A 21821-nucleotide genomic window follows, 5' to 3' on the forward strand; every position below is an offset into this window, starting at 1 on the left:
GAGGCAGGGCAATGCTGTTTCAAGCTGGCTGGCTTGCTGGCCGGCTGGGGTTAATGAGGGAGAATGTGATGGGATGTGCATGGAAGTGCGGCCCGCCGCAAAAATCAGCAGCGCGCCGAACATCTCATCTATGGAGTAACAACCACTGCTCTATGGAATACCAAACAGTTGGTGCATACGATCGGCACGACCAGCGCTACTGTAGCCTTGCCGCCCCGTCCCCTTCGCTCGCCGATTTTAGCCATGTGAGCGGGATTGTTCTATCGGGACACGTCAGATAATTCTCATCCGGCATGGACGATCCTCCTGCGCGATTCGTAACTCACCCAACCCGAATCATGGAAACAGAGGCTGGGGCATATTACCCTGTGCCACCGACTGGTCGGATGGATACGAAGGTTTGAATTGCTCCCACACCATCCGCAGCGTGCCGGCTAGACTAGCCGCACATGGCAACACAATATTGGACCATGCATTTTGATTCACACGCATGGGTGATAGCCCTGCGTGCTCAACACCAGGTTGGAGAGGAGTTTGCGCCTTTTAATGCATTGTCCGTGGGGGGATTGCTTCTTCAAGCTCGACTCTATGGGTTTTCCAACATTGATGCATCCTTGACCCCGTACCGATGACGGAAATGGAGCAAATTTCTTGTTGTCTGTGGGTCTCTCTCCCTTCCGTTCACATGGGAGAAAACTCGGGTACCTTCGAATTGCGTCCAGACTCTCCATGGTCCCTAAGCTCGTTCCGGAGAGAAATCGGAGTTGCGGGCTTACTCCAGAGTCGCCCAGCGTTTCGCTGGCTGCGGATAGCCAGAGAGCAGCACTCCAGTTGCGACTGTTGCTCTGGCGTGGCGAATCATGCATCTTCATGTATATGGACACAACATCGATTGACCGTCTCATCTTTCAACTTTCAGAATCCGCGCTAATCTGACCCGAAATGACGAGACACGGAGCAATGTTAACGGGGGCCACGCGTCGCGCAGCCGATTGCGAAAGAGATGGCACGGCCCATTCCAACGTGTTTATGAACACGATTAAGAATACAGTCAACTCAGCCCTTCCAGCAAGTGCAGGAAAGCTTGGCACGAATTCTAATTCACGGTGGATGGTGGGGTCCAAAGCCAGGTCTTGGCTCCGTAGCCTAAACTATCCAATCGCCCTAAATCGCGTTGCCTTCAGCCCTGTTAATCATTACCCAACATCCGACCGGATACAAGCACGCTAACTAACTTCGCCGAAACTCTGTCATAGGGATGCTTCTAGTAGCGGGTGGGGGCGGGTCTGACAAAGCCGCGACAACCGACGCGTCAGCTCCCTTTCGACTACATCGAAGGCTGATACGGACTTGAGGCCAGTGTAAGCTGACAGAGTTGGCGTCTATTGGTCGACGTGATTGACGCTGTGCTACCTGCAAATAATATGCATATGCAACTTGATAACTTGATATGATTGGATTTTAAGTCGAATTTGAACCTCGGCAGGGGCTGGCAAGTCTATGTCGGCAACCTTGCGAAACAGCAAATCCTTAACCGTCGCCATGGACTTGAGGGCTACAACGTTCGCAGCTTATTACCTTGCATCTGAGGATGGCCACTCGCACACAACCTCGAACTGTTCATGCATGAACTAATCTAAATATTCTACCCAAGACTAAGCTCCTAAACGCTGGGCTGTTGTGCCATGCGGACTCTTGGCGTCCTCACTACTCCCTCTATCAGCAGATTTCAAATTCTAAATGAGTCTGACGATACCATAAATGTGCCAATGTAAGCCCTGCCATAGAAATAGCGGTGTGCAATCTCGGGAAAGATGCAACGTAGGAAGTGTGATACAGCGAGCCAAGTCATACTGGGAGCTGAATGGGCTGCTGTAAGCAACAGATCGACAAGCAAATAAGCACCTGAGGTGAGGCAGCGAATCAAGCATTGGAGCATGAAACACGGTGTGAAGTCGTTTATCGGCATGATGTTCGGAGAATAGGACATCCTTTACCGAGCCCCATGACAGAGTTGCTTCCGCACACCAGCATCAAACATCATTGAGCCGTAAAGCTGTCATGTCAAACACCAATATCCTTGTACGACTCTTTGGAGAGTCCAACATGTATGAGTCGGCATGGATGAGAAACTATGATGATGACGATGGAAGCCGATAGCATTACCGTTGATGTTCAGGGATATGAGCCCAGACATTACCCTCCACCCTAGAACATTAAATATCTGATCCCTTACTCTGGGCCACTGACTGGCTATCTCCAAACCTGGTTTTGAATATTCCTTCTTCCCCTCAATGGAACGGCCTTTACTTTTTCAACACACCTAGCTTTGAGAGATCCTGAGGCGCCAAGATGACGAGCCTGCAGGCTTCGATGCTCAGGATACATATATGTATTATGTGCCCTTTGAGAATAATTAGTTCCCAGTGATATCTGACCGGATTTTCTGGATAGGACCACGCTTATTGCATCTGCTACCCTGCATTAACGCCACTGAGATTAATCCAGATACTGATGGGAATCACAGTACAGCTGGTGTGGTGTTACATTTTGGCATCACCGTACCGGTATTCGGCAAAAAAATTTCAAAATTCCAGAAAGTATGAACGTAAGATTGAGTTTCATTACAAAGCTTTAGCATGTAGTATATCCCACGATGCTCACCCTGGAACGGTCCATGGGCAACTTGCAGCCGTGATGGCGAGCTATGTAGCGTCGGAAAGGATGCGAGAATAGGCCCAGCTCAGTTGGACCACCACTGGATATGGTAGACTTTGTCAGAGATTTCGCGGCGTGACTGGAGATGCCTTTTGTACTACCTAGGTAGTTACCAGTGCCAAGGAGAAGGCACAGGTCAAAAATGTCAGCAGTATCTACCCAGAGCTTGAGCAGCGACTGTAAATTCTGTCATCAAACTCAGTGTTCCGAACAACAGAGCAGTGATCTGTTGGGTTTCTGGTTTCCCAAGGTATCGCTCACGTGTCAGCCAAGAAAATATACGGTACCGGCCCTAACGTGGCTATTAATCTGCCAGTGTCGGATTTTGATGCCGCCGCTTCAGCATCGTGTGCCCTGCAGCAATAAAAGAGTTTATCGTTATAGTAGCCGAGTTATGCTACAATTGCACAACTTAACTCACAGGACCAATACCGCCGAATCACAATGGTCATGAGGGGCAGATACATGGAGGTTAGGTACGACAGTTGCCAAGAGTTTCGGTTTGCACTCGGATGTAGGAACTGGATATGGAAAAGAGTAAGAGGATACAAGACTCCATTTTCAGTGAACACAACAAACGTCCCAAACGGAAGGGTAAAACTAGGCATCACTTTAACTCAGCTTAGCATCACAGACGTCTCCATGTCATCTTGGTGGAGGGATATGGCTCGAGCCTGAACATGGGATTGTCATGGCAGGATCCTAGGAACGGAGGCACCAGACGACCTCCGGCAGTCAGCGAAGAGATCCATAGAGGCACCTTTGGCGCGTTAAAGAAATACCTGTCATCCACCTTTCGTCTGCCGTCATTGGTCGTGCTTAATCTAACAGGCTGGGCGGTTGTTGATCTTGCCTAGAAACACCGTCAGACACGATGATTAAGTGGAGTTGAGATGGGACGAATTGCCACAACCGCCAAGTAAAGCCCTAGCAATAGGTGGCGGCAGGGTGAGCATGAGACGGCACATAGATTCGCACTTCTTTACCAACTCAGGCTGATTCATAATGTCCAAAATGTCTCAGTGGCTTGCTGTAGGTCGTTGCGGTCGATGTGATCTGTTGTGGACTCTCGACTCTCTGTATTGTAAGCTGTGGGAGCATTGTTGTATGTTACCATGATAAGTATCCAACGTAACAATCATTTTTTTTTAAACAAGAAAACAGAGGCCAAGTTACGGATAAAGCCTTTCGGAGAGGTCTAGTCACGATCTCGACCCGGCCAGGGTAATACGCCAGACCCTGTTTGCTGAGGAAGAGGAAAACGCTTCATATTTGGGTCATGAGTGGCCTTCATCTCCTTTTATAGTTGGATTTTGTGAGATTAATGGTTTGGGGCGCGCAAAATCGACTGAAGGTCCTTTCCAGAATGAAAGAAGCTGTACAGAGGAACCAGACTGGCTGTTACTTACTATGACGCTCCTGGACCTGCCTTCGTCTGAGGCGCCAAGACTCGGCGCAACCAGATCAAAGAGGATAGAGTTAGCATTCTACATGGAAGTTCAAAAAGGCTACAAGTTCCAATTCGTATTGGTGCTTTCAAGGGAGTGTCGGTCTACATGGACTAACTGGTTGACAAGAGATATGGTGATGGGATCACTATTGCACGCGGCAGCTGAGATTTACCTATTTTTTTCGTCGCATCTCCATCTTTCATCTCCGGGTAAAGTCTGCAGTCCTTTCTGTCGTCAGATTCCCATCATTGGTACTTCTATAGCTTGATTTCTACCGAGTGGCATAGGTCAAAGGGCCACAAAAAAAAAAAAAAAAAGCGTAGAGTTGTGCTGTAAATGAAGAGTTTTACTGGAAGAGTGGCGAGTACGGGATGTCGAATAGCCTTCAAGACCTTCTAAAGACCACGAAATAAAAGGTCTGAAGCATATTATCTCGGGTTATTTTCAAGGACTTTCTTGCTAAAGGTGGAAACGTTCGACATCCATTCAGCATGACCGACCAAGATATTGCCTCTGGTGACTTGCAAGCCATGCAAGAACAAGATTATAAAGAGCATTAGGCCGATGTTGACAGCAAACTCAAGGACATTCACCTCGGACTCACCAATGCCCTCACCAGGCTTCTTGGTTATTCTGATCTCGACGTCTTGGGCGCTGACATGGACAAGGTCCTCAACCTGGTTATCTGACATTCTCTCCGCTGTCAAGTCTCTGCTCCTCGTCCTCGGCCTCCAGTCCCAGTGATTTTGGTTCAGAACCAGAACGCTCTCACACACACAACTTCCTCGGCACTAGCACAGAGGTTGAGCGATGAGCACTCTGGCGCACCTCGCAAAATCCCAACAGCTTTACACTAGCATGTACATAACCAAGCGACCTATTGAAAATGGTCGCAACTTGTATGTTCTTGGCAAAATGTCGTGCCGATTCCCGCCCGCCGCATCGGGTGACCTCCATCACAAACGCAACCACCACGTGAACACTCAACATGGTGACATGAAGAATCACTAGTCAGTCCGGCTCCGAAAAAAATAACCACCAATCTGTACCGCCTCCACGCACGAGGTGCAAAGGCCAAACGCACTGTCACGGGCTCACACATGCATTCTGACGGGTTCATGCGCGACGCACACCTGGCGCCCAAGGCTCATGGAGCCAGTCCACACCCTCGCATTACTACCAGCCTGTTTGTCGCATGATTTCCCAACAGGTCTCAGTAGATTTGCAAGAATACTACTCTATAGATGGTAGATAAAACAAAGAGAAAGTGTTTAAATAAAATGCCATCGCCGAGCTTCCATCGCCGTCTCGTAGGTTGATGGCCATTTCCTGGCTCATAGCACCAAGCAATCCCGTATTCCTGAGCCCCAAATGCGAGACTTGGTCCGGAAAGCCTTGACCCTCGGGTCGCTGGCCGCTACAACAGCCGCTGTGACACCCATACCCGACGCCGACATGGACTACTTGTTGAACACGGCGGGTATCGAGCTCGCCATGAAGGCGCAGCCCATGTTCCTGATGGGCCAGGCAGTGGGCAAGGCACCGTGTATTCCTTCGTGGGCCATAGTGAACGGCACCCAAGCGGCTCCGTCGGAACTGTGCGCGTGGCCAGACTCCGGATGCCATTGCCGAAACCCCGGCGTGCCGCTTGGAAGCCCGATGCCGTCGTTCCCCGTGTATTTCTCATATTCCAGGTGCGGAGATTCGGCGGTTAGGATTGCGTACAATTTGTTTTATACAAAGGACGGATTTATTCCGAATAAGATATTCGGGCACCCCTTGTAAGTTTCTCCGGTATTTGTAAAGGGGGGACGAGAAGAAAGGGAGGGTTGTGCTGTTGACCCCGGCGAAGCGGTACGCATACATCAAGCATTACATTACCATGAACCGTGATGTGCTGGCGTATACTTGGGTGGCGGTGGAATATATCCCACCACGGACTGCAACAAGTTCCTAAACGGGCTGACATGGGTCGTTAGTGACTGGGAACGAGTCGTCGTGATATGGAATAAGAATCAAAGTAGTGGGATGTGGGCGCCCGTGCAGTTATACCTGTCCCAACATACGGGGTATCAAAGGATAGAATGGGCCCAAATCAAGAACACGTTTAATGCAGCCGATGCTAGCAAGCCACGTGGTGGTCCTGACGGGCAAAAAAACTTGGATCATCCAAAGGTGACTTATATATACCGTCGCATCATGATGAGGGGGATCTACTTCAGAGGTTGACTCAACTAACAAATAATAGTGTTATATTTCGTCGGCGAAGCATGATATGCATCAGGAAAAGTCGACTGTACGCTTGTATCCTAGCCGCTTTAAAAGAAAAGAAAAGCGAAGCGAAGAAATCCAAAAGAAGGAAGCTAACATCCCCCAGGCGTGGATTGACGTCTTGTCTCAGCTTACAAACAATGCGTTTCGTTCCGACAGTTGGTGGTATTTCCCGACCAAAGGTGAGTCCAAGTATGCGTCAAGTGGTTGGCAGTAGAGCTGACTCTAGCAAAAGAGGATTATATATTGGCCGACGAGTCAACTAATGTTGGCAAGTTGATAGCAAGCTTTGACTGGGGCGATGCGGATTCAACGCCCCCATTGGTTGCGAAGGGGCTATGTAATGCTTAGAGTAGGTGAAGTATATAGTTTCCTTAGATACCCCTCCTGTTTTTTATAGACTATTCGCGCTAGTAGGAATCGCATTGCGGTTGATCTACTAGAAATAAATTAGATGTTATTATGTACGGGGCAACAACGGTCAACCTATGTTTCAGACACGGTCTGCATAAAACGGTTGAACGGCCGAGGACAAACTTTAAATTTCTGCACAACTTGATTCGCTCTTGCCGCGGAGAGAAGAATTCACCTCAGTCAAGTTGACGCCTCCTTGATCTCGACTACATCTCCGTCCCGGCTGACTAGAGTCTCCTTCTTTGATGTGGACGCCTTGACAGGATTCTCTGCTGCAAAGATGTGATCCAACTCTTCGAGCTGTAGCAAATGGGCATTAGTACACATCAAACTAAACGTGTGATGGAAACCACATACGGTTCTACCCTTTGTTTCGGGCAATGTAAAGTAAATAATTATGACGGAAATTGCGTCCCAGACTGTGAAGATAATGTATGTCTTCCATCCAATATTCTTCATGGATACTGACCAAGCGTACTGGTTGAGTAAGCCGGCAAGATTGACTGTAAATAGTTTGTCAGTGAAAAAAAGCAGAGAAGGAACACGTTAAAACGAAAAAAAAAAACCCCCGGGGGCAAGACTGAGCCTAGTATTCGGTGAGAGATACGTACCCGCTAAATTCGACATGGCCATGCCCTTGGCTCTCATCTCAAAACTCAAAACCTCAACAACGTACAGTCCCTGTATTGGCGTGATACCAATCGAGAACGCAGCGCCGAATAAGAAAATCATAGCCAGCGCGGCTTTACTGGCGGCCCCATTCGTATACACATATGCACCGCCAGCATCCTTGCCCGCGTACGACGCGGCAAACTGCGACGTCGCAATCGTCATGCCCAGCCACACAACTGTGCACGAAGTAAAGGCGAAAAGCAGCAGCGGCCGCCGACCAACCCTGTCAACCAACAGTGCTCCGCACATGGCGCATAAAAACTGCACACAGTTGTTTACGAGCGTAATATTCACCTGGGCAAGGTACGATGTGTAACCGGCCGAGTCGAGGACGGAGCCCAGAAAGTAGGACAGCACGGCGTTGCCGGCAAGTTGCGCAAAGCCGGAGACGATCAAGTTACAGCATAGGCGGTAAAAGTTTCCCTTTCTGAAGAGAACACGGTAATCCCACCAGCGCTTGTCGGCGCCGTCCATGTTTAGGCATTCTTCGTATTCACGAAGTTGGAGACTTACCCACGGGGAGCTCTCGTTTCCGTTTCCGTGGTATTTGACGAGCATGGCCTTGGCTTTTTCCTTTCTGTTGTGAACGTAGAGCCATCTTGGGGACTCCGGGAGTATAAAGGAGAAGATTAGGACGAGAGACGGGAAGAGAATCTGCCTTTGTTAGTTGATATGGTCGAGATGAGATTGAGTATGAGGGTGGGCGTGCTAACCTGGAGCCAAGTAATTAGACGCCATGAATAGTCGCCACCGACGTTTGCAGCCCCTCGCGCTGCTCCCGATGAAAGAATTGATCCCGAGAACCACAGGGTGTTGTACATTGCTGGCACATGTTGAGCAACTTTTTTTTTTTTTTTTTTGGAGCGGCGCTAGATGAACTTACCGCCAACGACACCACGATACGCAGGATGATTGACTTCAACCACGTACATGGGGCCACCGGTCGCTACCAACGATGCTCCAAAGCCGAGAAGGAAGCGACCTCCCATGAACTGACCGGCAGCATCACTAGTTCCCTGAATGATGGTGCCTGGTTCCCCGTTAGCAATGCTGGCGTAAAGCAACCTCGGGGCGCACCAACATTGAACGCACCGATGATGATGATAGCGGAACCGCTAGCCATGCCAGCCCGCCGGCCAAAGTGGTCGCAAACTGGAGCCAGGAAAGGAAGAGCCACAATGTTGCCAATCTGGTACATGGATGAGACGATACCAGCCCAGATTCCACTGTTGGACCCATTATACTTTGCAATAAAAGACGGGTTCTGAAGCAAATTGTTGATTAAGCTGCCGTCGTAGCCGTTGACGGTGCTGTTGAAGAAGGCAACCAGAGAGAAGAGATAAATCATAAGCTGGCCCCTGCTCCAGGGCGTCGGTGGCTCCTTTAACAGTGCTTCGTTGAAGGCCTCGTCGCCGGTAACCACTCTTGTCTCCACCTGTTTCTGCAGCGCGGTTAGCCAAGAATGCCATTGTTCCCTCAAGTGATGGATGATTGGGTTGTGGTTCGCGGGCGTAAACATACCGCATCGGTGTTGATGTGGGCGCTGGCCACAGGAAGGATTTTTTCCGCCATGGATGCTCCCCTGGCCAGCGGGAGGATTGTCTGCATCGACGTCGCTCAACCGACGGCAATGGGCTTTATGACGGGCCGGTAGTGCCAACTTGTCAATTGTCGAAGGACGTCGGACTCGGGCCAATGCCTCAAATGGTTCGACCCAAGACATGGCGTACAAGGGAGGCGCCGCAAGCCGAGCAACGATCAGTGAATCAGCGACAACCGACGAGATCAAAACAGCTGATTCTTGACAACGAGTCGGCCCCAGTTCCCTGTATTATACGGGGCCGGCAGGCGCACGCCGAATAGAAAGAGTTCCATGTCCCGAACCCCAGGTTTAACTCTCGGCATGTGTACAAGGTGTCAGTGGGTGACAAGCCCGGTTTGGCGGTGGCCCAGGGACGGAAATATAAGATGCCGGATGACACCAGGATGAGGATGTAACGTGAACCCAGCCAGGGTCTGATGCTGATTGGTGATTGGCGAATTGACTTGTCAACTCATCTAACCCCCCACGAGAGTAGGACTGTAAATTGAGGCCTGGAACAAGCATGGCTTGGTGGTCAAGTGCAGCTGCAACGCGAGAGGAAGTTGAGGCAACACGGCTCGGCTCGACGAAGAGGTCTCACGCGCGGCTATTATGTATGCCCGAATATTACTAATGATGACGCAGACAGAGCAATACGGCTTTCAATTATTTCTCCTCCCCAGCCACAAGACACACGAGCAATAGCAAGCGTCATCACACACCGAAAATACCCAAGAATCAGTATTTGCCCTTGGACGATGCACGATCGGCATGCACATTACCCCATGCACCGTGTCAATAATCGAAGTCACCCAGTCGTAGTGCTACCCGACTTCCCCGCACAAGCACCATGTCTCAGTCTTATTTCCCAGAATTGGCGTCGGGGAGTTTGAGTTTTTTAATAAACAAACGGACGAGTCAATGGCAACTTTTAATGTTGTTCTCCGATACAACTTATTCTCTTATTCTTCCTTCTACCCACAACAGCAGAACAGTTGACGATTGCCATTGCAACGCGTTCGAAAAAAAAGAAAAAAAAGAAGAGAGGGAGAGACAAATCAATAAAAATAATATAAAAATTACAAATGAGAATCCCCTCGCTCAGGCACACGGGCGTGGCTGCCCTAGTCGCCATCCTTCCCGCCACCCACGCATCATGGCAGGATTATGAGGCGCAAGCCCGCACGCCAGCCTCGTGCCCCGACTATACCGACTACTCGCAGAAGCCGCATGCGCCGTATTCCCAGGGGCCGTTGAAGCTGCCGTTTATGCGGCCCAATGAGGAGTGTCGGACGTTTATGAGTCCTGCTGTTGAGGTGAGTGGGAGTCCCGGTCTACACGCGTTCTAGGGGAGAACGTCTTTGACGCCTTGTGTAGAAAGTCATCCGTGACATGAAGGCGCGGATACGAGATGCCGACTTGGCCAGATTGTTTGAGAACACGTTCCCTTCGACCTTGGATACCACGGTCAAGTATTTCGACCCCAAGGTGAATTTGGCATTCATCGTTACCGGCGTACGTACATATTGTAAAGTATGGCCACTACTCTTCACAGCCAAGCTAATGTGCCGTTAGGATATTACGTTGGTTTGCACTTCAATCTCGTCATACCGCCTGCCGCCATGGACTAAATGCTAATCTCGGAATGTGCAATGCTTGGTATAGGGCCCAATGGCTTCGCGACACGGGTAACCAGTTTGCCCATCTGTACAAGCTTTTGCCGCAGGATGACAATCTCAAGGCGCTTGTCAAGGCCATCATCAATACCGAGGCGCGATACATTTATCAGTATCCTTATTGCGGTATGGACTACCATTATCAAGGAATGCAATTACATGCGAAAACTGGCTGGCTGACTAGACGCAGGCTCGTTCCAACCACCACCCGAGTCGGGGCTGAAGCCTACGGTGAATGACTACGCTGCTAAAGTCAATGTCAGCCCGTATGTAGCATGTCTCTTTGCTATCAGTAAGTCTTATGATGCTGACCTGGATTATAGTCCCGTGAACAACCAGACCGTCTTCGAGTGCAAGGTATGTCTACCTCAACGAGCTCTCAACACAACCACCTAACCTCCAGTAGTATGAGCTGGACTCTCTGGCCGCATTTCTCAAAATCTCCCGGTCATTTTACCAAAACACAAACGACACCTCCTTTATCAATGACAACTGTACGTCACTAGAAGGGTCACATACACGCCCGGTCACGGCACGCGCTGACAACGTTCTACAGGGGAGAAGGCCATGAGCACGATCCTGCAGACCATCAACGAACAATCCCAGAGTTCCTGGTCCGACGACTGGGAATTCATCAGCTACTACAACTGGACAGGCACGGCCGGCTCCCTGTCGCCGCCGGTGCCTAACAACGGCAACGGCGAGCCCAAGCTTGCCAATGGCCTTGTTGCCTGCAGCCACCGCCCATCCGATGACTTGTGCGTCTTCAGTACGTAGGATCCCAAGACACCTTCCCCCAGTACGGCAGGACATCGGCGCTTCCCAGGACTAATACCTCTCCAGACTTCATCACCTCCGACAACGCCATGCTATCCGTAGAGCTCAACCACATAGCCGACATGCTCGAGGCCTCCCGCAAACTAAACCAAGTCTCCCGCCAGGCGCGCCAGTACGCACGCACCATCCGCAACGCAGTCCTCCACCACACAAAGACGCCCAGCGGCATATTCGCCTACGAGACAAACGGCTACGGCGGCCAATACATCATGGACGACGCCAACGTCCCGAGTCTCGTGTCCCTGCCGTATCTAGGATTCCTGCCCAGGAGCGACAGCACCTACAGGAAGACAAAGGACGCCATGTTCTCGCGCTCCAATCCGTATTATGCCGTTGGCAAGAAATTCCAGGGCATCGGGTAAGTGAACCTGCATGTAAGACGGTACCAGCAAATCCTTGGATATCGCTAATGCCCTTATTTCCCCCCCGCAAAGTGGCCCTCACGTCAATGCTACCTATCCCTGGCCCATGTCCCAAGTGTCGGGGATTTATGGAACCGACGATGACGAAGAGATCAAGGAGCGTCTTGCGCTCATTCTAGAAAACACGTCTGGGTTGGGCCTTATACACGAGAGTGTGCATATTTACAACACCAGTGACTTTACGCGTCCGTGGTTTGCGTGGGCGAATAGCTACTTTGCTGAGATGTTGTTGGATTTGGCCGAGAGGAAGCCGGGGCTTATTTTCAAGGACGACACGCCTTATATCATTGGCGGCGGTGAGAAATGACTATACGGACAAAGAGGTACTACACAGCAGAAAGCCATGGGACCGAGTCGCGAGCTATTGTGAGTTTTGAAGTTTCATGCGCTGCTTTATCAGACCTTGGCTTGATATGGGGCCTGATGGGAGATGAGAGATGAAATTCTATTCGAGGCCGCTATTCAGTATCTCTACATGACGTGATTATGAACATATATACAATATATCTATATACGTGTATGTTCTTAAGCAGTGCAAAGGCCGTCGTGCACTGATGGCGGGTTTGACGAGGCGTCCCCCCAGTTGAAGCTCCCTAGAAGTCTTCCAATATCGGTTGATCGATCCGCTCGGATGTAGTCGTCTGTGTTCTGATGTTCAGAGAAAGGACTTGGAAGAGAAGATGCGCCAGGATTCCTTACCTCGTTTGGGAAAGTACCACCAGTCGTTGGACCGGAAAGCGTCGTCCGTGAGCTGGGACAAAGGATTGCTCCAACCCTGAAAATATTGTAAGTTCATTATACACCTCCCAGCTCCCAATTGAAGGCGATTATTCTTACCGTATTTCGTGTGTCGCGATGAGCGTGCTTGCTCCACTCAACGTAGACCTTGGGATGATCGAGGTACCGTCTTCTGTCGTCACCGCCGCGAGGTTTGGTTGCGTCTTTAGTGTTTATCGTATTGTGTATCTTCGCCCACTGCAAACGACCGTAGCCGCTGTGTTGAGAGAGGAACAACTGGTCCGGCCGCCACTTCCCATCAGTGGCCTTTGTGAAGACAACTATAACGCGTTCCCAGTCGCTGTGACACTCATCAGCACATTTAACCCAACGTACAAAGTGCGCCCTCCGAGGGGATCTAGTCAAGCGCCTTACTAGGGGTGTCCGAAGACCTTGTCCGGGTTGTTGCCATCCTTTGTGTAGAACAAGTTGTAGACGACTCTCACCGAGGTATCAGAGCATTTTTTGTAACTGTAATAGATGGGAAATGAAGGACTGGGGTTGCCGATGCCAACACCTGGGTTTCGACAGTCACATCCAACATCTGGCCAGTCGCAGAGCTTCGAAGATGGGACTTGGTTTCCATCCGGAGAGGTTGCAAACGTGGGGATACAAGGGGGGTGGTTCATTGCCTGTCCAAAGAAGAACATTGGCTGAGCCCTCATGGCAAGACTGACTCCTCCCTCGTTCAGCATCTGGTTCATGTCCGAATCAGAGATGGGCGTCACGGCCGAAGCCGTGGCCGCCAGACACCCGGCAGCCAAAACTTGCTTGAGAGAGGTGCGCATCCTGAAATTAACAACACACTGGTCGGGAGCCTAATATGCCTGCCACTATTTCCCCCCTTGGGGGACCACGGCGCTTTAATACTCCAAGTTGGTTGCCATATGCGCTTCGGCGCGTTCTTGTGTTTTAGGGTTCTCGGCCAGCGCTGGTAAACCACCAACCACTGCGCGAAGTCGAAACTACACTATCGCCTCGGCTCATCCTTGCTTGACTCGGTAGGTGACATTGTGCCTCGCGCTAGAACATGGTGCTTACGGCAACTGTCGTTGATTCTCCGGAATTCCAGCAACGAAGACCGTTTTGTGGAGTTTACGTGTAGGTGTGATTGGGACGGGGAGACCGAATGATGATTTTGTGCTTCGGGCGACGGTAGATAGACAACACAATTTGTGGGAAATTTAGCTGAATGGCGGGTGGATATCCGCCGCATCGTGTTGATGCTGGATCAGTAATTATCGCCACCGGCAGTCCGTCTCTGGCGAATTTAGACGCACGGCTGTGTCCGACAGCTGCATTCTCCATTCTCATTATGTAGGAAGTATTGAATACAATATGCCCGAACCGTTGCTTCATTCGGACTCGGTGAGGATTAATGACGTCTGATGCTTTGTGGGTTTGACTTTGCGGTTAGATATGAAGCCTGCAGGGAACAAGTGGATTGTTGTATCAGCCCTCAGGGCCATGCTTCAGAAACGAAGTTATTCAACCTCAAGTGCTGTGATACATAAAGAGGGATAACGACCTGCACTACCAAAGTTTCCTCCACTTTTGGTCGTGCGGCATAAGTCACGACGTAACCAGTGACGTCAAGATTGAATTAGCAAGCGCAACCGCCGGCACCTGCCATCATTTTACCGGCCAGGCGTTTTGTAAACTGCCTGTGGCCGAGAACGTACTAGGTTTAGTGCCACTTGCCTCGCTGCACATCCTCTTGAGTCTTGGTCAGGTTGGGCTCATAAGTTTGCTTCACCCAACAATAAACCTCAAAAATCCATCATTTATTTCCATTACCCGGCTTGATCTTCAACATTTTATCAACGCGACTGGTCATATGGGAGCGCCGTCTAACTTGTCTTTTTCCCGTTGTCATGATTCATGAACAATGCTTGACCGCCTATGATGCTACACTGTCACCGCTTGCTCTGCCCTCGAGGCGGTGTGACGGGTGTCTGCGGTCGTAGTATTCAATGTTCCCCTTGCCCGAGGAGCGCTGTTGATGGTCATTCATCGGGAGTCGAGACTACAGACAGCGGACGGGAAACGGCTGTCCAGGCCCAGAGCCTTGTCTCCCAGTTCAAGATGCTTCGCTCTGGACAATGCCCAACGGTTCGACCGTGGCTGGCTGACGACCGAATTCAATAAAGGGACAGCGCTATGGGTAGGATAGAGAAACAACAACCTGCACTACCAGAGGTTCCTCCACCTTTTGTCGTGCGACACAAAGTGATGTGGCCCGCATGAGCATAATAGCTCAAATGTGGTGACCAGTTGGGCCCTCAAGTAAATACTGTACGAGATGCGTGCCATTTTCCCAGAGAGATGGCGAATTTGCGTACCGACCTCAAGCGGACACATCGTTTGTGCCGCGTCGTCCAACAGGCCCAGTACTAAGTAGGGCCTCAATATACCACGACGATGCCGATATGCCACTTCAGAATCACAACAGTCAGCCACCGCTCTTACATGGCGTGTAACGTGTCAAGATCCCAAGCATCACAAGCTGCACTGCTAAAGGTGAAGAAACCTCTTCCGGTGGCGTAGGTTGTTCTCTCTGCCCATCACACCAACGAATCACGTTCTACGTGTCCGCAGATACGGTGAGTTGTGCTACCAAAAATCGCTGGCCATGCTACAACTGCCTGCTTTGTTATATCAGACCAATTTTAGTTTTACGCGTCTCAAGTTCCTAATACTAAGATGAGATATATTACGGAATTTTGTTCAGATACAATTTGTAAGGAATAAGACAAATAAAAAGATTTTTAAAAGATGTTGTTTTATTTCAAGAACAGTATTTCATTTATATATGTTTGTACTTTGTTTGCATTTAAAGACAAGTATAACTAATAAATAAATGCAGGAGTAGACTGTTCTTGCTACATGGGGACGCGGTAACACCAACGGCCATCTTTCGTTGCACAAATAGCACAACCCGCAAGTACATTGCAATATCATATATTTTTAGACACAGCCCGTGTCACATCACCAAACTCGTGCTGAAGACAAGTCACAGAACAGGCTAGATCTGCACGTATGAGCTGTTGAGGGCCAGTTCATATGTACGACAGCAGAGAATGTCAAGTCTTTCTTGATAAGGCCACTTACGAAACTTCCATGTGACCCTGTTCAAGCTAACAGAGATTTAAAAACCAGAATCCGCCGGCCACATTTAGGACCTGAATTCTCATACATGCCATCACTAGTCAAGGACTGAAAGAACACCAAGCGCTATTGTTGTTTCGACCAATAGAAGCCATCATGAGAATTTTTGTCTTCCAGTCATCGTACGAGGGCTCCGACTCTGTGCTTGAAGACTTCGATATTCAATCCCAGCCTGGCCTCTTTACCTCACAGCACGAATTCGAATACCGCTTCATACACAAGGACAAAGCACAGCAAGAGATCGATGCGGCTGTTGCTGAAGGCTTCGACTTCTACATCAACTTTCTCTGGGGCACCCTTGATGATCCTGTCGCAGGCGTGTTAGCCAGCCGCTACTTCGAGTCTCTGGGCTTGCCATCCTGCGGTGTCCGCAGTTGGGAACGGTCCAAGACGAAGAATGACTTTTATAAAGCCGCAAGACTCCGCGGAGCACCGCCCGTTCCCGGCGTTGATCATTTCCGCTGTTCGTGAAGCCGGCCAATGGCTGTGCCAGCCAGCTGATTGACGAACATTCCGTCTGCCACAATGAAGAGGAGCTAGACTTGGCCCTTCGCCGCATCAACAAATCATTGCACGAGGCACGCATTAGGCGTGCACACGCTTTGGGTATAAAAGACCCGGACGAATATGCGAGCTCCTACAACCTACTAGTCGGGACAACGGCGACATTGTTATACAGGAATACATAGAAGGCAGGGACTACACTTGCTCTGTTGTGGAAATGGGCCAGAACTGCATTGCCCTCACGCCATTCGTGTACATTACGAAGCAAACCACAAACAGGGAGAAGTTCCTTACCTTTGACTTGAAGTTCGACAAAGAGACTCGTATCGAGCTTGTGCAAAAGCGGCACAATCCCACCCTGTTCGAACGTCTTCAGCAAGTGGCCACAGAAGCATTCACCGTCAGCAGCTGCATAGGCAGCAACATGGGATGCGACGTTGATCTCCGCGCCACGCCGGCTGGAGAAGTCTTCGCCATCGAGGTGAATCCTCAGCCAGCTGCTTTCATGCCAGAAGGAAAGTTCCACGATCTGCCGATAATACACAGCCTACCAGGCGGTCATCCTGCAGTCATCAACATCTTCATTGCCAACCACATGCTTGGCCAGCCGGACCAGTGGTCCCATCAACCAAAGATAGCGTCCGGCTATGACGGCTTGGCACCCAAGTATGACACAATTCTTAGCCAGATGACCTCCTTGCCTGCATCCTTCAAGCGACTGGCTGATCGGTTTGAATTCTCTGGAACAGTGCTCGACCTCGCATGTGGAACTGGGTTGTTTGGCCGAGTGCTAGCCGAGAGCAAGGAACCTTGTTCTCTCGCAGCTTTCAAGAAGAACCATCGTCTTCTAGGGTGCGACATCTCCCCTGGGATGCTGGAGATTTGCCGGTCATCCGGGGTATACGATGCCCTTTATACGGAATCAATGGAGACAACTCTGCTCAAAATCAGTAGCTCGGATGCCAAGAGTGTTGATCACATCACTTGTTTCTCGTCGATCCATTTTCTGCGCCCCGAGATGTTTTCCTTTGTCATGGTGCTGTGCTTCGCCCTCGCTAACAAATCCGTCACGATCAGTGTAGACGACATCCCGGATGTCTATAATGAGACTCTCAAGAAATGGGCAAAGACTTCATGCATTCGTCTAATCGTCTTGCGAGCATGGAGTCGTTTGGGGAGCCTAAGGGCTGGCATTTGGAGTGCAGAGACAGAGAATATGCCTGGACGTCGCCTGCCACGGAGGATCGCATTTACACTACCCATTTTAGGTTTGAAAGGGCAGATGGTGATGCAAGAGACGTTATGATCCGGGGGGTTGAACTTGCTGATTGAGGTGTTTCGGGCGAAAATCCACATAGTAACATTGAAAGAAGAATTGACTTTTCTGTTGGAGCTAGGCGAGCAGTTACATCACGTGTGAATAGAACAGCGCAGGCTGTTGGTCGCTTTCAAGACGACGGGGTGATATGTCAACATTTTGTTTTCCTCATATCAAGAATGACTTTTTTTTTTTAACAATTGGCACCTGGAAAGCGAGTTTTCGTGAACAACCCAATAGAATCAGCAGCGAATATGTATCAGTCTGTAAAAAGTGCGGATATCTAGGGGTTTGTCTTGATCTGCCGCTTGATCTCCTGCGCAATCTGTGTCCTATTCCACTTCTCCTGTTGACGATTCGCCGTTGCCGCCACAGCTCTCTGCTGCGAAAGAGGAAAATGCCCAACGCCTGTCGGTCTCCCGCACATATTGTAGCCGGCTGCTTGTTGAACAACATGTCTCGCTTCCCCAGACAGCTTTATTAAAGAATTAAGGTAGGAAACAAGAGAAACTGACAATATGTACTGAGCGGAGAGACGAAGAGGAGTGTGACTCTTAAGAAACATGAATAACCATGTACTATAAACAATAAAGAACGAGCAGATGGCTCCCTTGCTCAAATTTGCCGTCTACCTTGCTATTCGAGTTCTGAGCTGACATCAGGAGTGACTGAAAGTATGGCACGGCGACTGGGAACACGATTAGCATGAGAGAAATTAAGTCTACTAGGGACCCTCTTGTGTAAGCGCTTTTGACATTCCCGGGTACATGTATACAGATTGAGGAGCATTACAATGCGGAGTGTGATGGCACCGCGAAACCGACTAATCACTCGATAGCTAAGCAATAGAGCTCTGCGGATAGCAACATTCCGTTCAACCCGTGCGCTATTGACAACTTGCCGCAGGCTCTACCGTTGTTGAAAGACTTGGAAAAGCTGCCAGCCAATCCTCCACGTAAAGTACAAGATATTATGGACGCTGCGAAGCACTTTTGGTGGTACTGGAGAGCACGATACGTTGCGGCGGCTGATGGTTAGCATTGGCACGGTCCGAGGAGGCACCTCGCCAAACCTTGTTCCAGATGAAGCTTATGCTGCTGCTGATAATCGGCTGCCTATGGGGATATCAGCAAACGGCCTTCTCAAACATCTCCACAGCGCATTTGGTCCTCTGGAGGGGGGTCCACTTGAGGTAACAAGGCAATACGAGCCCTCGTGGACTTCAACTCCAGAGGACGTCGTGAAATATGCGTTGTATGCCGCCAGATCTGTCGTCGACCCCAGCGCAATGCCGTATCGAGTTGGCGCATCCGATTCGAGGCTGTTCCGGCAACATGGCATACCAACCATTGTCGCAGGGCTGACACTTTACAACATGGGCGGGCCGGATGAGTATTTCCACAGAGGAGCTTGGCCAGGTTGTGGAAATCCATGCACTTGCCGCATGGAAGTTTCTGTAGCCCATGATGTTGGACGACTCTGGCGGCTCCCTAAAGAGCTGGGGTAGGTAGTGAGTGTCTGGTTTTTTTTGCAAACCATGATACAAGAAACAGCTTCGCGCTAATATAGATGCATTGCACGTCATGGTACCACAGCTGAGTTCATGGGATCATGACCAATCTGCAGCCCTGGTGGTTCCGAATCTGGAAGTATCCTGATTTTAGCAGGGAGCCACTTGGCTACAGATTACAAGATGCAGCAACATGGCGTCCGTCTGGTGTGCAGCCATATTAGCTTTTGAATTAGCATACCACTCGGCTACAGCTAAGAAGCCAAAAAAAAAAGTGTGGCCCTCGTGATGTGAATTGCTCGGGGTGCGTTTAAATTTTGCTCGGGGTGCGTTTTGCCCCACCACCAACCAAATTTAGCTAGCCGGCCCGCTGCCATACCCCACAGTACATTTACAGTATAAATGCATGGTCGTGATAGCTCTCAATTAAATGCCAAAGTAGTTGACTAAATACACGAATTTCTCAATAACGCCGCGCCGGGCGGGCTCCAAATCGCTCAAAAACGCGATTTCCGGTGTTTTTAATGAATGTGTACACATTCCCGGGCCGTTAATTTTTCCGAGCCCTCTTTAGGCGCTGCCCGGGCTCCTAAGGGGTTATCCATTAAAGCTGCGAGGCCGGCTGCGATGATAGCTGCGTCTAAGGAATAATTTCCTTAATCTCAGGAGGGCCCTGTCCTTTAATTGGTCCTTCTTGCCTGTTATTTCTATTATTATTCGATCGCTGCGATGACTAGGCTGCCTGCCTCGCGCGGCGTTGATTCCCGGCAGCGATATCGATTTCCGCCTGCATACGGTCTCTTCGAATGCTCGGGGCGGGCGGCCTTTGGCCTCGTTAGCTTAATTGAGGTCTTTTAATTGGCTGTTAACTGCTATTTTGGCTTAAAGATTAGTGTTAAGTATCTTTGCCGTTTATCGCAGCTCGCCGCCGGCGAGTTAAAACAGGGGTAGGATTATAAATGTGAAGATATTAACGTTATAAATCCTAGAGGTTAAAGTTAGCTATGATTTCTATTATAATAAGCAAAGAATTGTATTAGGGATATACTAAAGGCTTTTATAGCTACTAGTAGCGCTTAATTTCGTGCTTTTCTAACGGCTTCTTTACGGTTTTCTTCCTTAAAATATAATGAGTATAAGGCAGACCAAATTACTTAGTAAAACAGCCTTGTATAATGTCTAAGAGCTCACTTTCCGGATTTATGAGCTTAAATAAGCTTATGTTACTCAATTAGAAGGTTAATAGCTCTATAGGAAATCTGTGCGGGCAGCTCACTAAGCTATTCCTCGCGATTAATTAAATATCGTTGCTTAACTTTATTTTCAGCCGTACGAGCGCGATAATTACGCTCTTAGGTCTCAAGCATTTTATCGATTGCGTTTATAAGCGATAAAAAATCACTAGGTCCCTATAAATAAGTAGAGTTTTAAGGTTCGATGTGCTACCTCTGTGAAACTATTCGTAGTCTCACTAAAATTGCGATATTCCTTTATAAAATAACGAGCCTACTATTATTTAACATTAAGGTATGTATCGTGAAGGTATGCCAAGATCGCAGGTTACTATAAATTATATGTATTAATGATCTGAATCTAGTTATTCTTGAAATCGTCCCTTATATTTGAATTAAGAAGCTTTATAAAAGCTAGGAAAGCGCCTAGTAGGCTATTATTAAAGGCCTTAACTTCGTTATCGTTATTATCATCGTCATTCGTTATTAATAGCTTTAATCTACTTCTTTAAGAAGTTGGCCTTAACATTCTAACGAATATGCTACGTACAAAGCTACTATTATGTTTTCGGCTAAATGACCTTAAGAGCGTTTTTTAATGCTTTTTTAAAGTCCGTTATAACAACCTTAGAGGCAGGGATCTGGAGCTCGCGGCGAATTTCATTTAACGAGGCTAGCATCTAATAGTAGCCCTCTTCCTTTTCGCTTTAACTGAATCTAAAGGCAATATTTGTAATTGATTTTTAATTAGTAATAGTGACGATATTTAGTAGATAAAGACCCTAATAGTTAGTCTTAGAGGTGTTATTCATCCTAATAAATTCTGAAAAAACCTTCCATTTTTTAATATAAGAAGGGTAGGTCCAAATAGCGCTTTTAATACGATGTTTATCGTCGAATTTAATCCTATGAGGCAGGCCTTTTTCTTTAAGAACCTTAACGAACTATTAGGTGGATGTGTAACCTAGCTAAATCCACTTAACGAGCTCTTTAACGTTGATTATAAATGTCTTTTAAACGAAAATAAAGCTCTTCTTCTTCTTTAGCTCGAATAATTAAGCTAATACCTTAAGCCGGCAGGCTTTAATGCTTTAAAAGGCGCGATATTTATTGTTTTTATTGCTCTGTAAATCGACGATATATCGGATGTGCGGAGGCATCGCTGGATTTATCGTGATTATAACGGCTTGCTCCTTATAGTGCCATACCTAATAACCGGATTAATTAGCAGATGTTACCTTAAGCTGGTAAACGCAGTTGGTTTTTCGT

The 21821-nt window shown here is 48.9% G+C and overlaps 8 protein-coding genes across 11 annotated transcripts; 6 read left to right on the top strand and 2 right to left on the bottom strand.

Annotated features, from left to right (window-relative positions):
• Window positions 1–4354: 4354 nt before the first annotated feature.
• J3458_002290 (uncharacterized protein) lies at window positions 4355–6126 on the top strand (the record flags this gene model as incomplete). The annotated part of the gene is made up of 2 exons (XM_066117228.1): window positions 4355–5950; window positions 5976–6126. The coding sequence occupies exons 1-2, from the start codon at window positions 5541–5543 to the stop codon at window positions 6124–6126; spliced, it is 561 nt and encodes a 186-aa protein (XP_065979120.1). The 5' UTR covers window positions 4355–5540.
• On the bottom strand, window positions 5831–9354 carry J3458_002292 (uncharacterized protein). 3 transcript variants are annotated; one of them, XM_007813662.2, is made up of 8 exons: window positions 9048–9129; window positions 8619–8967; window positions 8410–8556; window positions 8240–8349; window positions 7466–8180; window positions 7212–7357; window positions 6978–7154; window positions 5845–6879 (listed from the first exon to the last, which is right to left on the bottom strand). In XM_007813662.2, exons 1-7 carry the CDS (start codon window positions 9096–9098, stop codon window positions 7035–7037), a joined length of 1638 nt encoding a protein of 545 aa, XP_007811853.2. In that variant the 5' UTR covers window positions 9099–9129; the 3' UTR covers window positions 5845–6879; window positions 6978–7034. The 3 variants fall into 3 exon arrangements, with proteins under 3 accessions (XP_065979122.1, XP_007811853.2, XP_065979121.1); XM_066117231.1 differs by having other exon boundaries at window positions 5831–6131; window positions 6409–7154; window positions 8410–8967; window positions 9048–9354; XM_066117230.1 differs by having other exon boundaries at window positions 5845–6131; window positions 6409–7154; window positions 8240–8556.
• On the top strand, window positions 6198–6791 carry J3458_002291 (uncharacterized protein; the record flags this gene model as incomplete). Its single annotated transcript, XM_066117229.1, has 3 exons — window positions 6198–6344; window positions 6418–6622; window positions 6676–6791. 3 exons carry the CDS (start codon window positions 6198–6200, stop codon window positions 6789–6791), a joined length of 468 nt encoding a protein of 155 aa, XP_065979123.1.
• Window positions 9355–9666: 312 nt separating the features above from the next.
• Window positions 9667–12558, top strand: J3458_002293 (uncharacterized protein). Of its 2 annotated transcripts, XM_066117232.1 has the most exons (9): window positions 9667–10424; window positions 10486–10623; window positions 10684–10910; window positions 10975–11050; window positions 11108–11141; window positions 11191–11278; window positions 11341–11553; window positions 11628–11979; window positions 12056–12558. In XM_066117232.1, exons 3-9 carry the CDS (start codon window positions 10754–10756, stop codon window positions 12348–12350), a joined length of 1215 nt encoding a protein of 404 aa, XP_065979124.1. In that variant the 5' UTR covers window positions 9667–10424; window positions 10486–10623; window positions 10684–10753; the 3' UTR covers window positions 12351–12558. The 2 variants fall into 2 exon arrangements, with proteins under 2 accessions (XP_065979124.1, XP_065979125.1); XM_066117233.1 differs by having other exon boundaries at window positions 10486–10580; window positions 10774–10910; window positions 11628–12558.
• On the bottom strand, window positions 12535–14203 carry J3458_002295 (uncharacterized protein). The gene is made up of 4 exons (XM_007813660.2): window positions 13196–14203; window positions 12881–13121; window positions 12743–12818; window positions 12535–12684 (listed from the first exon to the last, which is right to left on the bottom strand). Exons 1-4 carry the CDS (start codon window positions 13606–13608, stop codon window positions 12569–12571), a joined length of 846 nt encoding a protein of 281 aa, XP_007811851.2. The 5' UTR covers window positions 13609–14203; the 3' UTR covers window positions 12535–12568.
• A 333-nt stretch (window positions 14204–14536) lies between these two features.
• Window positions 14537–16459, top strand: J3458_002296 (uncharacterized protein; the record flags this gene model as incomplete). The annotated part of the gene is made up of 2 exons (XM_066117234.1): window positions 14537–15560; window positions 15687–16459. The coding sequence occupies exon 2, from the start codon at window positions 16085–16087 to the stop codon at window positions 16457–16459; it is 375 nt and encodes a 124-aa protein (XP_065979126.1). The 5' UTR covers window positions 14537–15560; window positions 15687–16084.
• Window positions 16460–16542: 83 nt separating this feature from the next.
• On the top strand, window positions 16543–17806 carry J3458_002297 (uncharacterized protein). The gene has a single exon (XM_007813659.2). The coding sequence runs from the start codon at window positions 16710–16712 to the stop codon at window positions 17796–17798; it is 1089 nt and encodes a 362-aa protein (XP_007811850.2). The 5' UTR covers window positions 16543–16709; the 3' UTR covers window positions 17799–17806.
• A 737-nt stretch (window positions 17807–18543) lies between these two features.
• J3458_002298 (uncharacterized protein) lies at window positions 18544–19522 on the top strand. Its single transcript, XM_066117235.1, has one exon. The coding sequence runs from the start codon at window positions 18841–18843 to the stop codon at window positions 19315–19317; it is 477 nt and encodes a 158-aa protein (XP_065979127.1). The 5' UTR covers window positions 18544–18840; the 3' UTR covers window positions 19318–19522.
• The last annotated feature ends 2299 nt before the right edge of the window (window positions 19523–21821 follow it).

Source organism: Metarhizium acridum (genome assembly GCF_019434415.1).
Source record: "Metarhizium acridum strain ARSEF 324 chromosome Unknown scaffold_1, whole genome shotgun sequence".
In the NCBI taxonomy this organism is placed as follows: domain Eukaryota; kingdom Fungi; phylum Ascomycota; class Sordariomycetes; order Hypocreales; family Clavicipitaceae; genus Metarhizium; species Metarhizium acridum.